Raw genomic sequence first — 16,644 nt, forward strand, 5'->3', positions numbered from 1 at the left:
AGCCCGCATGCTGCAACCGCTGAAGCCCTAGAGCCCATGCTCTGCAATGAGAGATGCCACCGCAATGAGAAGCCCGTACACTGCAACGAATAGGTAGCCCCCACTCGCCGCAACTAGAGAAAGCCCGCATGCAGCAATGAAGACCCAACGCAGCCAAAAGTTTTTTTAAAAAAGAAAAATATATAATTTAAAATAAGTTACATAGTAAACTCATTTTCAATTTTTTTGCCTGCTTAAGAGCCAATTAAATTTTTTAAATTAATTTTTCAAATGGTAAGTACATTGTTTCTCTACCTTTATCTGAAAATAACTGTATTTTTTTTTTTTTTTTTTTGTGGTATGCGGGCCTCTCACTGTTGTGGCCTCTCCCATTGCGGGGCACAGGCTCCGGATGCGCAGGCTCAGCGGCCATGGCTCACGGGCCCAGCTGCTCCGCGGCATGTGGGATCTTCCCGGACCGGGGCACGAACCCGTATCCCCTGCATCAGCAGGCGGATTCTCAACCACTGCGCCACCAGGGAAGCCCTAACTGTATATTTTAATGATAAACATTTTAACACTGAAGACCTCAACAATGCAATTAACTAACATGAGGAAAAAGAATATTTGATAGTGGGGCAGCAATTCTTAATGAAATACTCAAGGTAAAATAGGAATAGAATGAAACTACTTAAATATAAAGACTGTTAATGCTTCCTGCTGATTTTTATAATCAGAGAAATATTGGAGCCAATTCCATTAAATAGTCAGGAATACCCAATGTCACAATTATTCAGCATTGTTTTGGAGGTTGTTACCTACAGCAATGAGAAGAAAAATAATAATTTGTAACATAAGTTGCACAGTTAATAAGAAAAAGACAACCCAATAGAAAAATGGGCAAAAGATATGAACAGATAATTCACAAAGGAGAAAATCCATATAATGAATCAAAAGCCATACAATATACTCAACCACATCTGTAGTTGGAGAAATACAAGATAAAAACAAAAATCATTTCCCTTTATGAAAGGTTCGTAAAAAATAATAATAGTGGTAGGATAAGCAGGGTATTCTCAGGTGTTGTTGATTACAGTGTAAATGATAAAGCAATTTGGCAATATCTATTAGAATTATTTTAATACATAGGTAATCCAATTTGGGGGAGGAAAATTATGTAAACCCTTCTCTTAGGATAAAAATATGATTAGAAGAATTTCCTCTTAAAAAGGGAAATAATTAAAGGAAGTCCTAGCTTAATTTTGAAGGCTAAAGACTCAGATACATTTTGCTTTGACAGAATTTAGGTGTATTTTTTTTTATCATCTCCTTAATAAGTCTTAATGTGTCTTTATGTTTCCGGTATTTCTCTTATACATACTATGCAGCTGAATTTTTTCAATCCAATGTAATAAGCTCTGTAGTCTTTGTTTACATTTATTATCATTTCTGATTTATTTTCACTGTTTGTCATTACAGTTCTGTTGCATTTACTTCCCATCTTATTCTGTGTTTTCTACTAACCATACTTCTTTGCTTTTATTTTCCTTTCCTCCCTTCTTTCACATTGAATTTCCTTTTCATATGCATATTTAAATTTTCTTTCAGCAGATTTTTCTTGAATTAAAGTTTTTAGAATTTGTTCTGTTTCATTGCTTTTGGTTTTCTTCTTCAAGGACTTCTGCTATATTGTATGTTAAATCACCTGTGCCTAATTTTTATATCCATCACTTTCTCCACATAATTTTTTTATTTCTGTTATTTTAATTTTCCTCCATCTTTAATTTCCCTTAAGAAGTTATCTATGGCATCTTATTTGCTCTTGTGTTCCTTCTAATTTGTTCTTCATGTCTGAAATTATTTTTTAAGTTTCTTATTCTTTCCTGAGCTCTGCCAGCAATATTTTCATACCTTCCTATTATTTCTCCAGTTCATTGGGAAATTTTCCCATTTCTCAGTTTTTCAAATTACGATGTTATTTTTTAATCTTTCCATTACCTTGTGATTTCTTTCATCTCATTTTATAATACATTGTTTTTATTATGGGCATATCTGTCTGGCATGCCTTTGTTGTCTATGACAACATTAGTTCATCTGCACTTTTCCTGTTTCTCCTCAGTATTTATTCCAGTAAATGGCATCTGCATCACTAGCTACTCATGTCAGAAGCCTGAAATTCATTCTTAACACCTTCTTTTACCTCATCTAATCACCAGTTAATCCTGCCAACTCTACTCTAAAATATATTTTACATGCTTTAAATTCCCAATTCCACTGTCAGTTCCCTAATTCAAGTCACCAGCATCACTCATCTGAACTGCTGCAATAGCCTCCTGCTTGTCTCTAAACGTCTACTCTTGCCTACTATATGAGTCAGGGTTTTTACTTGCAAACATCAAAATCTAACCTAGTTAGTTTACACAGAGAATACATTTATTAAAGGACATCAGCTCACAGACCCTAGAGGAGGGAAAGAGACTCAGGCTTTGCAGCTAAAAACTGGCTGAATCACAATGTAGGCGCTTCCCCAGAAGAAGACATTCCAACAACCCGGCTCAGCACAGATCCCACAGCCATGCTGATGAAGCTAGGGGACTAGGTTCTGGGAGCTCTGACTGCTTTCTCCAGAATTTAGCCACTGACCTTGCTCCCTCACTAAAGTCAGTTTTGCTTATGTTGCTCACTTCCTTTTTTTGCTCAGTTCCTTATGAAGTTTCACATTGGAGGAGTTACTGGCAGAGCCAGAAACACAAGTTCATGGCTTGGCTGCAAAGGTAGAGAGAATGAATGCATTTTGGCTTCTATCTAAAAGGAGAGGCTCAATGTGAGAAATTCTCCAAATGTAGAAGGGTCTGCAGGAAATGAAGAGTGGTCACATACATGGTAAATGTCCTCCACATCCATTCCAATTCTTACTTCACACTGCAGCCAGCTCATTCTAAAATACACAGCTGATTATGTTATTAACTTACATTAAATTAATTGTGGAAATTTAAAAACACATAGAAGTACAGATATACCAGGATAAGGAACCTCCATGTGTCTCCCACCCAACTTCAACATTTTGCCTATCTTGTTTCATCTCTTACTGATATCCTTCCCCCAATGGAGTATTTTGAGGCAAATCCCAGAAATCATATAATTTCTATCATAAAATATTTAGTACCTTTAACAGATAAGGAGCTTTTAAAAGTATAACCAATAACATCTCAGAATTAACAGCAATTCCTTAATATCATTTAATGGTCTAGTTTCAAATTTCTCCAGTCACCTCAAAAATACCCTTTTACATTTGACTTAAAACAAGATCCAAAATAAGATCTATATAATGCATTTGATTTATGTATCTCTGAAGTTTCTTTTCATCTATGACTGCTGATCTCTCAACTTTTATTTTTTCCACGCCATTTTTTTGTTTGTTTTTTTAATTTTAAGAAACTGGACCATTTGTCTATAGAATATATCATCTTCTGGGCTTAGATGATTACTTCCTAGAGGTGGCTTTTAGTTGTATCTTTCATATTTCCTGTAAACTGGTAGTTTAAATCTACAGGCTTGATTAGATTCTGACTCAATGTTTTTTGGCAGGAACACTTTCACAGGTGGTGCTGAGTACTTGCTGCAACAGATCAGGAGGCACGTAATGCTTACCCACTTTTCACGATGTTAAGAGTGATCAGCGCGTTCAGGTGTTGTCGGCTTCATCCATCCTTTGGAAAGTTCCTCAATAATCTTTCACCTCAGTAGTTTTATCATTCACTGATGAATGGTGCCCATATCTATAATAATATTAATATGAAATATTAATATTATTATAGATATTAATAGCATCCTTTAGTGAAATATTATTTCACTACAGGATGCTAGATGGGGTTTTTTCTAATTCTATTATTCCCTTGTCTTTATTAGCTTGGATTATTCTATAAGAAATAACTTTCCCTCATCAATATTTTATTTACTGAAGTTGAGATATAGGAAAGGCAGAAGAGAAGCTTAAGTCTTTATTTCCTGGTTTTTAGAGTAAAGAGTTAAAGCCCTAGCAACCTCCAAAGGTGACCAGTGTGTTTCTTACTTTTAATTTCATTACGAACTCAGGTTTTCACACATTCGATGTGTTTAAATTGGCTGCAGATATTATTCTTCACAATGCTTTAATTGTCCCATTTTTGGCTAGTATAAATAAGTCCCTTTATTTGATTCCTGGGTCCTTTCGGCAAGACAAGCCACAAAACGGAGAATGCCTAAAAATAAAGTCAAACAGGTACACGATGAAATATATCACCTCACTCCTGTTAAAATGGCTATCAAAAAGATAAATATAACAACTGTTTGCAAGTATGTAGAGAAAGGGAACCCTCATGCCCTGCTGATAGGAGTGTAAATTGGTGTGGCCACCATGGAAAACAGTATGGAGGGTCCTCAAAAAATTAAGAACTACCATGTGATCCAGCAATTCCACTTCTGGGTATATGTCCAAAGAAGATGAAGGCAGGATCTCAGAGATATCTGCCCTCTCATGATCATTGCAGCATTATTCACAACAGCCAAGATACGATGGACAACCTAGGTGGCCATCAACAGATGAATGGATAAGGAAAATGTAAGTAAGTGTGTGTGTATGAATATTATTCGGCCATAAGAAAGGAGACCCTGCCATTTGTGACAAGACGGATGGACCCTGAGGGCATTATGCTAAGTGAAGTAAGAAAGAGAGGGACAAATACTATATGATATGACTTGTATGTGGAATCTAAAAGAGACAAACTATTAGAGGCAGAGAGTGGAATGATAGTTGCCAGGGGCTAGGCCCTGAAGGAAATGGGGAGATGTTAGTCAAAGAGTACAAACTTCCTGTTATAAGATGAATAAGTTCTAGAGATCTATTGTACAGCATGGTGATTATAGTTAATAACACTGTATTATACACTTAAAAGTTGCTAAGAGAGTAGATCTTAAATGTTCTCACCACGAAAAAAGAAACTAATTATGTGATATGATGGAGGTGTTAGCTAATGCTATGGTGGTAATCATTTTGCAATATGTAAGTATCAAATCAATATGTTGTACACCTTAAATGTATACAATGTCATATGTCAATTATATCTCGATAAAGCTGGAAAAAAACAAATGACAAAGGGAAAAGATAACCATCTACAAACCAAGGAGACGCCTCAGAAAAAACCAACCCTACTGACACCTTGATCTCAAGCCTTCTAGCTTCCAGAACCATGAAAAATAAATTTTTGTTATTCAAGCCATCCCCTCCAAAAAAAGTACAACAAACAATATAAAGTGCAAATTATAGTGTTTACTCTTAGATTTGAAAATATTTATAACTTAGAGTAGGAAACATTTGGAAAAGTATTTAGAGATATTTTTGCATTTTTGGGTAATACTGATTATCCATATAGATAGTTCTGTCCTAGTCCCTTTTAGCAGCATTCAACTTATGTGAGGTAGTAAAGTATACATAGTGTGATTTAGCCAATTTGTAGTAAACTCGGTAAACTGTTAGATTACAGCTATTTTACCTCAGATTTATTAGCCTGCCTATATTGGGGCTGTCAGGGCCTATCCAAATTTAAAATTCTGCAGTTCTGAGTAGCTATGCAAACACAGATTGAAAACCGTTGGGGTCTTCCCTACCACTACTGAGAGAGAAAAAATAATAAGGTAATAGTTTTTCTCTAGAATTTAAGGGAATTAGAAAATGCCAATAACTTTAACAGTTTGCTGTTCAGTATATGTATACAATAACACATATCTGGCTTATGTTTCTAAAGTGAATTATTTATTAGGACTTGAAAGAAAAAAGTAGTTATCTGTACTACAGGTAGCAAAATCCATCTTAATCTCTTAATACTCTTTATTGCTCAAATATGAGCATTATTCATACACATTCATTAACTTAGGGGTTAATTAGTAAGATCCTGAACTAAAATAAGACAGAAAATGTAGTATTAAAAATCATGACTTGGGCTTCCCTGGTGGCGCAGTGGTTGAGAGTCCGCCTGCCGATGCAGGGGACACGGGTTCGTGCCTCGGTCCGGGAAGATCCCACATGCCGCGGAGCGGCTGGGCCCGTGAGCTGAGCCATGGCCGCTGAGCCTGCGCATCCGGAGCCTGTGCGCTCCGCAATGGGAGAGGCCGCAACAGTGAGAGGCCCGCGTACCACAAAAAAAAAATAAAATAAAAAAAATAAATCATGACTTATAGAAGCTAAGGGAGGGTGGCAGGCATGGTAAGTATAAAATTTAACAGTCATGATTTTATTTCATAAGGAAAACTTTATAATAACAGAAAATGCATTTTTAATAAATAAAAAGGAGCTGTGAATAAAAGTACCTCTATTTAGGTAAACAATTTCTATAATTTCATTCTATTACAGGTAATTCATACAGAATTCTCCTTATGATTTCACTGCATAGATATTCTCTTATTATAATGACTGACGCCTCTGCAGTTTGACTTGAGTATAACTTCAGATTTACAGACCACTGTCTAGTCACTCATAACTTCATGCCCCCCCCCCAAAAATGTCATATGAAGACTATTTCTTTTTTGAGATAAGGAAACTGATCCAGAATTTTTATATTATCTTGCTATTCATAATTACACATAGAATTCCCTATTTTATTCAATATATGTTCTTGTTATTCAACATATGCAGTATCTACAACCTGACTTTAGGAAACTGACTCTTAGCAATCGTCTAGCAGAGCCTTAAAAGAGAAAGTTCCACACAGCAAGTACTTTGCACCACAGTCTTAGCTAGGTTCTTCTTGAATCCTTCCATGCCTTACAGAAAAAGCAAGGAGTCTTCTGTAAACCACACCCAGGAGTGTGATGGTGAGCACCACCATTCCACACACGAGGCTGAAAGCCCACCGTGGACCCCAGGCAGTGTACACTTGGCTGATGAAGATGGGCCCAAGAATCCGTGCTGCACTTCCAGACGCTGTTAACCAGCCCATGTACACACCCTGTTGGGGGAGAAGCAGACCGATACTCAGGTGTAGTTATTTTAAAAGCAAGGATGATGCTAATATTACCAAACTATGACCAACATGAGAATCACTTCCTCCATCTGTTATTTTTAAATTAAATATAAAGTACCTCTCTATAAATACAGCAAATAATGAGCAATAAACTTATCTGATATACTGTTTAGGAAAATAAAAGTGTAAAAGAACAAACACTGTCTGCTGAAATGATTCATACATTTACTTATTAAGGCTACCAATTATTTTGTACCTGCTATTTTCCAGACACTGTGTCAGGTGCTTTACATATATTGTTTCCCACGTTCACAAATTTCTATGATTGGTATTATCCCCACTTAACAAATGTGGAAGCTAAAGCTCAGACTTATCCAAGAGATATGAAGCCCTGTTTGGCTGACTCCACTGTATTAATTTCCACTATACCACAATGTCACTGCTCCAACTACTGTATCCAAAACTATAGCCCATACAATATACCCAAGAATGTGCAATGCAGCATTATTTTTAATATCCTCCAATTGTAAATAAACTGTCTGGCAGCATGGGTTAAGTAAATAAACTATGGTACATTTAATAAATGGAATGCTAAACAGTTGCTTAAAAGAATATGGTCTTATACAGAATAATATCTTATAACAAGAATAACATCTCTACACACATTGACATGGAAAGAAGGCCACAGTATGTTAAGGGGAAAAAAAATCCAAGATGGAAAAAAGGTTTATATACATGAGATATAATTCATTTTATCTTTTTTTAAAAAGGCATGAGGGTGGATATGTTTGAAAAGGCATAAAAAATATCGTGAAGTGTACAAATGAAGTCCACAGTGGTTGACTTTAGTGTGATGGAGGTAAGGATAGCCTTCCTTTTCTGCTATATACATTGCAAATACCTTGAATTTTGTTACAACCATCATGTATTATTTTTGTAATTAATATGCTTTTATTCTTGATTTTGAAAATGTGAAAATATAACTTTATAGATTAAAAAACCCAGAAATTACCAAAATGTTTTACCTATTATTATAGCTTTAAAACACTGACGTTAAAATTTTTTTCTCTTTGCTTTAGTTCAATAAACACTAATTTCTACCTTGAAAATGTAAAACTATCAATTTAATTTTTATAAAGAGCAAGATACTATTTTCATTTTGTTGCCATTTAAATAACTGCTACTAAAAAGAAAAGTCAGAAGTAAAACCTGGAAATAAGCTAAATATATAATAATAGGAAAATGACTGAATAAATGATGGTACATACATAAGATGGAATATGTCTCCATTAAAAATAATTTCCTAAAAGAAAATTAAATGTCATGGGAGAATATTTACAGCGTATTGTTATATTTCTTTAAAAAAGCAGATTACAGGGACTTCCCTGGTGGCACTGTAGTTAAGAATCTGCCTGCCAATGCAGGGAACACGGGTTCGAGCCCTGGTCCCGGAAGATCCCACGTGCCGCGGAGCAACTAAGCCCGTGCACCGCAACTACTGAGCCTGAGCGCCTAGAGCCCTTGCTCCACAGCAAGAGAAGCCACCCAGTGAGAAGCTCACGCACCGCAACGAAGAGTAGCCCCCGCTCACAGCAACTAGAGAAAGCCCACACAACAAAGACCAACACAGCCAAAAACAAAACAAAAAAATACAGAATGGTAGCAAAAAATGTGAGTGCTTACAAGTATACCTCATGCAATTGCAGTGTCATGATAGCTGACTCACCTGAGGTTTTGGACCCAGAATTTTTGAATATAATGTATATGACATAACATTGCAGGATGGATAGCCTATTCCAATTAGCACAGCTGATGTGAGGAACTGGGCCAGATGGATCATGGGGGTGTAGAGGCACCAGGCTTGTTCAACTGGGCAACCAGTTGGTCCTTCATTGTGATCTTCTCTTGGAATCTTCCAAAGAGTAATAATTATTTCTCCAAATGTGGTATTAGGGATTGAATTATTATGTAAATCTGTAAGAACAAAATCAGTACAGTGTATTACTTGTTAATTTAAATGAATAACAGGGGCTAAAATTATAGAATTATGTATAGCTATACCTTCCCACTGTATTTTGGGAAACTGATGTCCCCAAGGTAACAAGATAAAGAAGCCAACCCATACAACAATGAGTCCTCCCAGTAGAATAGCACGCTCGCCAACCCTGTTAAAGGACAGAAAATGTAATTAAAAAATGAAATATTGTATTATAACATAGTTTCATTACTTTTAGAATTTTTAAAACTATAAATAAAATAATATCTTGATACTTTTAGTGATATACTAATTAAAACGAATGCAAAATATAATTTCCCACTAAAAGGAACCAGGACTCCTCTGATAACTGGCTGATATCAGGTCTGGGAAAGAAAATATATAAGATGAGCCTGGACATCTTATCATACCAGAAAGAACAGAAATTACCAGTGACTACTAGGTCATGATTAGAAGGACTCAGAGGGAAATCCCTGGAAGTCCAGTGGTTAGGGCTGTGAGCTTCTACTGTAGGGGGCAAGGGTTCGATCTCTGGTTGGGGAACTAAGATCCTGCAGACCTCACGGCGTGCCGCCCCTCAAAAAAAAGGACTCAGAGCCAATTTGAGGAAGCTGGCTAAAAATATGACAATGTGAATACCAAAAAGAACAGTAATGACAATGGCTTGAAACACATAAAAATGTAATTTATAAATTCATACTATATTAAAATAAAATACTCTTGGTCATTTTTAGAGGATGTTAAGGAACCCACTCATTATTTTAAAAATCAGCTAGGAAAAGGAAAGGATCACCCTGTCTCTCTTACAAAAACTGTATCTCAGGATAACAAAATAGGTAGTGATGGAAAAGTTCTCTTTATAAAGTGTTCCAGCAAATAAATAAAGAAATGATAGAATTAAAATATCAGCATTTTGCATTGATCTATTAATAAATTAATGGATCTAAGGAATGGTCAATGGCCACTTACATCATAAAAAGAGATAAACAAAACTTTACATTTCTCCTGATGTAGGCACATACCACCACCTATAAAACATTCTTGCCAAAAAATTGAACTCAAATCTCATCAAGCTTCTAGATCTAAGTACTAATTTTCAAGAAATATAGTAAACACAGGAAAATATTTAAAAACAAAGACACCACAGGGATTTATTCATCAAGATCCAAAATGTGGGAAACTATAGGGCAAACATCTTAGTTGCTTCAATCTGTAAGGGAGAAAAAGAGAGAGATGGAAGAGATGGAAAAGAAACTTACAGATTAAAAGAGACTTAAGAAACATAAGAGCCTGAGTCAAGTGAGTAAGCTGTGAAATAAAACAATATAAAACAAAACAAATTTTTTAAAAAATCTGAGACAGTGGAGAAAATTTGAATACTCCCTGGATATTTGATGATATTTAGAAATCACTGTTAATTTTTTTAGATGTGATAATGCTGTCATCATTAACTTTTAGAGATACATACTGAAATATTTATGGAAGACATGAAATGATGTCTAACATCAGCTTCAAAATAATCCAGGTATAGGGGATAGGCAGTGTGGAGTAGGTGGAGGTATAGATGAATCAAGATTGTCCAAGGTTATAATTGTTGAAGCTAGGCAACAGATATTAAACATTCAGTACATGATTCTCTCTATACCTTTGTATATGTTTGAAATTTTCCATAACAAAAAACGAAGTATACAGGGACTTCCCTGGTGGCGCAGTGGCTGGGAATCTGCCTGCCAATGCAGGGGACACAGGTTCAATCCCTGGTCCGGGAGGATCCCACATGCTGTGGAGCAGCTGAGTCCATGAGCCACAACTGCTGAGCCTGCGTGGCACAAGTGCTGAGTCTACATGCCACAACTACTGAAGCCCACGCACCTGGAGCCCCTGCCCCACAATGGGAGAGGACACTGCAATGAGAGGCCCGTACAGCGCAGCAAGGAGTGGTTCCCACTCACTGCAACTGGAGAGAGCCTGTGTGCAGTGACGAGGACCCAACGCAGCCAAGAATGAATGGATTAATTTAATTAATTTTTAAAGTGAAATATACAAACAAGATCAAAGATTCCTAAATCAAAACAAACAAACCCAACACCTCCCATTACCCTCAGAATACCTACAAGGCTTCACATCTTTCCAACCTGATCTTCTCCCATTTGCCATTTCTCTCATTCTGCTCTGGCCAAAATGGCCTTCCTGCTTGTTCCTTAAATGTACAAAGCTCAGTCTTCTGGGGCAAGAGAGTTCCAGGCCACTGCATGGCTGTTCTCTGACTTCACTCAGGTCTCTGCTTGGATGTAACTTCTCTTTGAGCTGCCCTCCAGGAGCAGTTAATCAAAACAACACTTCCCCTCTCTCCCAAGCCTGCCTTGCCACTTTTTATTCTCTTCCTCTGCTCTATTCTTCATAGTACCTCCCATGACCTGATTTCACATTTGTGTTTATTAGCTTCCCCACCCCCAGTAGAATACAAGCTCTTTGAAGGACATGAAATTGGATAATCTGTAAGAATGCCTATCAGCAGGACCACTCAAGCTGTAATGCATGTACCAATATTTAACTTTGAATATGAATCTATGTCTACGTCTATATCTGTATCTTGGCCCCTCTACTTGGCTCTATAAGGATAGAAATCTTCGTAGTATTCCCCATAACACCTAACCCTATGCACTGACTCAATATTTGTTAATTGATTTTAGAACTTTATTAAAGTTCTAAAGTATTGTTAAAATATTTTAGGAATAATTAAATCGTTAGAACTGTCTAAATTCAACTTATGTTCCATTCCAGACTATATGAATGAACTTAATTTTATACAAGTATTTTCCGTAGTGTGTTCTTTACAGTTATACTTTTACAAAATGCTTCTTTAAAAAAGTGTTCTGTGATCAAAGTTACAAATAACTTTGAGAAATGCTACGTACTCTTGTCATGAAGGCAATATAGTATATATACTGAAGATTTAGAAGTTTTAGAGTAAAGAAGTTTGGTGATTTTAACCAAGATTTTCCAGACTTAACCATTAATCTTTCACAGCAGAACAATGTTTTATGAAATACGCTTATAGAAATACTTTACATAAAACATAATATACAAAAGATACACTAGAAGACAATTATTCACTTTGTAAAATATCTTGCTTTACCGAAGAATATACTACATGGTACAGATATATGCTCCCTTAATAAATTTTAAATCTGTTTGCAAACATTCAAGGACTAAAAATCATACATAATGACAGAAAAGCTTTATATTATTTTACTAATATATTCATTTACATCGTTAGCACTGTTTCATGTTTCACTTTAAAAAATAAAAAAGACTTGAAATAAAACCAAAGACAAATAACCTACTTTTTGGAAAGTAATTTTATCCCCATGAAAATAATAACTGCCTCAACTCCAAGAGCAGCAAGTATTATGCCATCATATAACACAGCTTGTTCTCTGGTCCAGGCATACATATCCATTGTTAATGGAGTAACAATGCTAAGAAAAATAAAAAAGAAATTATTTTATTTCAATCATAGGCATTGTTACTTAAAGTTGAAATAGTAAGATTTAATAATGATACCAACACATTCAAGAATCTGCATCCCTTTTAACAATGACACCAGATCTACATAAACAAAAATTTTTAAACATTTTAAGTACATTTTGTTGTAACATACACAAGCTACTAAGTTTGGCTGTTTGCATTTTTACTTTTTAATATTTACTGTAATTATATAAGTAACATGTCCAACATTGCAAAAAGTTTGAAAAACAGGAAAAGGAAACAAACCAACCATAATTCCTATCATTCTAATATAATTTAAAAATCATAGTTGTATTTTGATTTAAACTGGTCTCTTTTCAATGAAATAATATTACTATGATTAAGTTATTAACTTACTATGATTAAGTTATTAGAAACTTCTGGGGGCTTCCCTGGTGGCGCAGTGGTTGAGAATCCGCCTGCCGATGCAGGGGACAAGGGTTTGTGCCCTGGTCCGGGAAGATCCCACATGCCGCGGAGCGGCTGGGCCCGTGAGCCACGGCCGCTGAGCCTGCGCGTCCGGAGCCTGTGCTCCGCAACGGGAGAGCCCACAACAGTGAGAGGCCCGCGTACCACACACACAAAAAAGAAAATTCTGGGATTTTTTTTTCTCTTCCTCTGTCTCTTTCATACCTATCTGTGAATGTACATATTTTTCTTCCTACCTCCGAATGCTGCTCTTCCTTTATATGACTATCTGTCTCTTTCCTTGCCAAGCTTCTTTTCCTACTTTCTGTCTCCTTCTGTTAACGGGCTACAAAAATGAATTTTAAAATATTCATTCTTTTAAAAAAAAAATCACCATTTTTAACTTTAAAATCAGATGAGCTGCTTTGGTAGATAGTTCACTCGTTTCTCAATAAGTGAAACATAGAATTATCATATGATCCACTTCCTGGTATATACCCCAAAGAAGTGAAAGCAGGGACTCAGATACTTGTACACTAATGTTCATAGTAGCATTACTTACAATAGCCAAAAGATGGAAATAACCCACATTTCCACTGACAGATGAATGGATAAACAAAACTGGTATATAAATACAGTGGAATATTATTCAGCCATTAAAAGGTATAAAATTCTGACACATGCTACAACATGGATGAACCTTGAAAACATCATGCCAAGTGGAACATACAAGACAAAAAATGACAAGGGATGCATGATTCCACTCATATGAAGTACCTAAAATAGGCAAATTCATAAAGAAAGAAAGGAGAATAGAGGAAACCAGGGGCTGGGTGAGGGGGAATGGGACTTAGTGATAAATGGGTGTAGCACTTCTGTTTGGGATGATAAAAAGGTTCTGGAAACTGGTGGTGGTGATGGTTGCACAACACTGTGAATGTATTTAATGCCACTGAAGTGTGCAATTAAAAGTAATTTAAATGGTACACCTGAAACACATTATTGCATACAAATCTGGACTCAATAAGAACAAAAAAAATATGGCAGAAAAGCTCTAAGAATCATAGCAGACTACAAGTTTAATACATGTCCCAAAACATGGTTCAAAAATAGGAAATAAATATACAAGAGAATATATTATATCCTTTAAATTGAAAAAAGAAGTTAAAATGGTAAGTTTATGTTATGTATATTTACCATAATAAAATAAACACCCCCGAAATCAGATGAGCTAAAAATTCAATGTATCTCAATAATTTAAAAAAAAATCAAGTATATCTGGCATAAAATGTACTGGCATAAAAATGTTACAATATATTGAAAAGTGAAAAAACCAAGTTGTCAAATGATAATATCACATATTCTTGTTGGTTTAAAGGACAAACACACACACACCCCTTAATACTTACAGTTGTACAGAAAAAAAGTTTCAAAACAACACACACTGAAGTATTAGTAGTGGTTACCTCCAGAGAAAGAAGTGGATGTGGAAATAGAGTTGTAGTGTTTGGAATATTTACAAGAATATACTATTTCAATAATATAATGGAAGGGTATTTTAAAAATTAAAAAGGGAGGATGGCGGAAGAGTAAGGCACAGAGAGCACCTTCCTCCTCACAGATACATCAGAAATACATCTACACGTGGAACAACTCTTACAGAACACCCACTGAACGCTGGCAGAAGACCTCAGACCTCCCAAAAGGCAAGAAACTCCCCACGTACCTGGGTAGGGCAAAAGAAAAAAACAATAAACAGAGACAAAGAATAAGGACAGGACCTGCACCAGTGGGAGGGAGCTGTGAAGGAGGAAAGGTTCCCACACACTAGAAGCCCCTTCGCGGAAGAGAGTGCGGGTGGCGGAGGGGGAAGCTCCGGAGCCGCGGAGGAGAGCGCAGCCACAGGGTGCGGAGGGCAAAGCGGACAGATTCCACAGAGGATCTGTACCGACCCGGCACTCACCAGCCCAAGAGGCTTGTCTGCTCACCCGCCGGGGCGGGCGGGGCTGGGAGCTGAGCCTCGGGCTTCAGTCGGATCCCATGGAAAGGTCTGGAGTTGGCAGAGTGAAAACAGCCAGGAGGGAGTCCGGTTGAAGTCTGGAGCTGCCAAAGAGGCAAGAGATCTTTTCTTCCCTCTTTGCTGCCTGGTGCGCGAGGAGAGGGGTTTAAGCGCGCCGCTTAAAGGAGCTCCAGAAACGGGCGTGGAGCTACTGGAGCTACCGAAGAGACAAGAGACTTTTCCTTGCCTCTTTGTCTCCTGGTGCGAGAGGAGAGCGGATTAAGCACACCGTGTAAAGGAGCTCCAGAAATGGGCGTGGAGCTGCCGAAGAGACAGGAGACTTTTTCTTGCCTCTTTGCTTCCTTGGGCGTGAGGAGAGGGGATTAAGGGCACCGCATAAAGGAGCTCCAGAAACGGGTGCGAGCCCCGGGCTGTCGGCGCCGGCGCGGACAGCAGAGGGACGCTACCCTAGGGGACGCTGTCCCCCTAGCGTGGGACGCCAAGGTTGCTGCTGCCGCCACCAAGAGGCCTGTGTGCGAGCATAGGTCACTCTCCACACCGCCACTTCCGGGAGCCCATGCAGCCCGCCACTGCCGGGGTCCCGGGATCCAGGGACTGCTTCCCCGGGAAAACGCATGGTGTGCCTCGGGCCGGTGCAGCATCACGCCGGCCTCTGTCGTCGCAGGCTCGCCCCGCATCCGTGCCCCTCCCTCCACCTGGCCTGTGCCAGAGCTCCCAAATCAGCTGCTCCTTTAACCCCGTCCTGTCTGAGCGAAGGGCAGACCTTCGCAGAGGTGAGGCCAAGTCCAAAGCTGAACCCCAGGAGCTGTGCGAACAAAGAGGAGAGGGGGAGGTCTCTCCCAGCAGCCTCAAAAGCAGCGGATTAAAGCTCCATAGTCAACTTGAACTGCCGTGCATCTGTGGAAAACCTGAATAGACAGCGATATCCCAAGTTGAGGAGGTGGACTTTGGGAGCAAGATATACTATTATTTTGCCCTTTTTTCTTTTTGTGAGTGTGTATGTGTTGTATGTGTTGTATGTGTGTGCTGCTGTGTGAGATTTTGTCTGTATAGCTTTGTTTTCACCATTTGTCCTAGGGTTAGACTGACCCGTTTTTTTCTTTGATAGAAATTTTTCTTCTTAATTACTTTTTATTTTAATAACTATATTTTATCCTACTTTATTTTGTCTTCTCCCTTTCTTTCTTCCTTTCTTCCCTACTTACCTCCTTCCTTCCTTCCTTCCTTCCTCCCTTCCTTTCTTCCTCCCTCACTTCCTTTCTTCCTCCCTCACTTCCTTTCTTCCTTCCTTCCCTTCCTCCTTCCTTCCTTCCTTCCTTCTTTCCTTTCTTTTCTATTTTTTCTCCCTTTTATTTTGAGCCGTGTGGATTAAAGGCTCTTGGCACTCCAGCCAGGTGTCAAGGCTGTGTCTCTGCGATGGGAGAACCAACCTCAGGACACTGGTCCACAAGAGACCTCCCAGCTCCACGCAATATCAAATGGTGAAAATCACCCAGAGATCTCCATCTCAACACCAAGACCCAGCTTCACTCAAGGACCAGCAACGAACAGTGCTGGACACCCTATGCCCAACAAAGAGCAAGACAGGTCTACAGCCCCATCCATTAGCAGAGAGGCTGCCGAAAATCATAATAAGGCTACCAACATCCCCAAACACACCACCAGACGTGGACCTGCCCACCAGAAAGACAAGATCCAGACTCATCCACCAG

The 16,644-nt window shown here is 38.1% G+C and overlaps 1 protein-coding gene across 3 annotated transcripts in view; it reads right to left on the reverse strand.

Moving 5' to 3' along the window:
• Positions 1-5,267: 5,267 nt before the first annotated feature.
• The window catches only part of MFSD8 (major facilitator superfamily domain containing 8), a 49,879-nt gene continuing 38,502 nt past the window's right edge, over positions 5,268-16,644 (reverse strand). For 2 of the 3 annotated variants that reach the window (XM_067036656.1, XM_067036655.1), the window contains 4 exons: positions 12,321-12,455; positions 9,039-9,142; positions 8,704-8,951; positions 6,197-6,962 (listed from right to left, as the gene is read on the reverse strand). In XM_067036656.1, coding sequence (XP_066892757.1) covers positions 6,747-6,962; positions 8,704-8,951; positions 9,039-9,142; positions 12,321-12,455 — 703 coding nt within the window. In that variant the 3' untranslated portion in view covers positions 6,197-6,746. Of the gene's footprint in view, positions 6,963-8,703; positions 8,952-9,038; positions 9,143-12,320; positions 12,456-16,644 lie in introns of all 3 variants that reach the window. The other variant, XM_067036654.1, reaches the window with a different exon arrangement.

Source organism: Kogia breviceps, chromosome 6 (genome assembly GCF_026419965.1).
Source record: "Kogia breviceps isolate mKogBre1 chromosome 6, mKogBre1 haplotype 1, whole genome shotgun sequence".
NCBI classification, from domain to species: Eukaryota; Metazoa; Chordata; class Mammalia; order Artiodactyla; family Physeteridae; genus Kogia; species Kogia breviceps.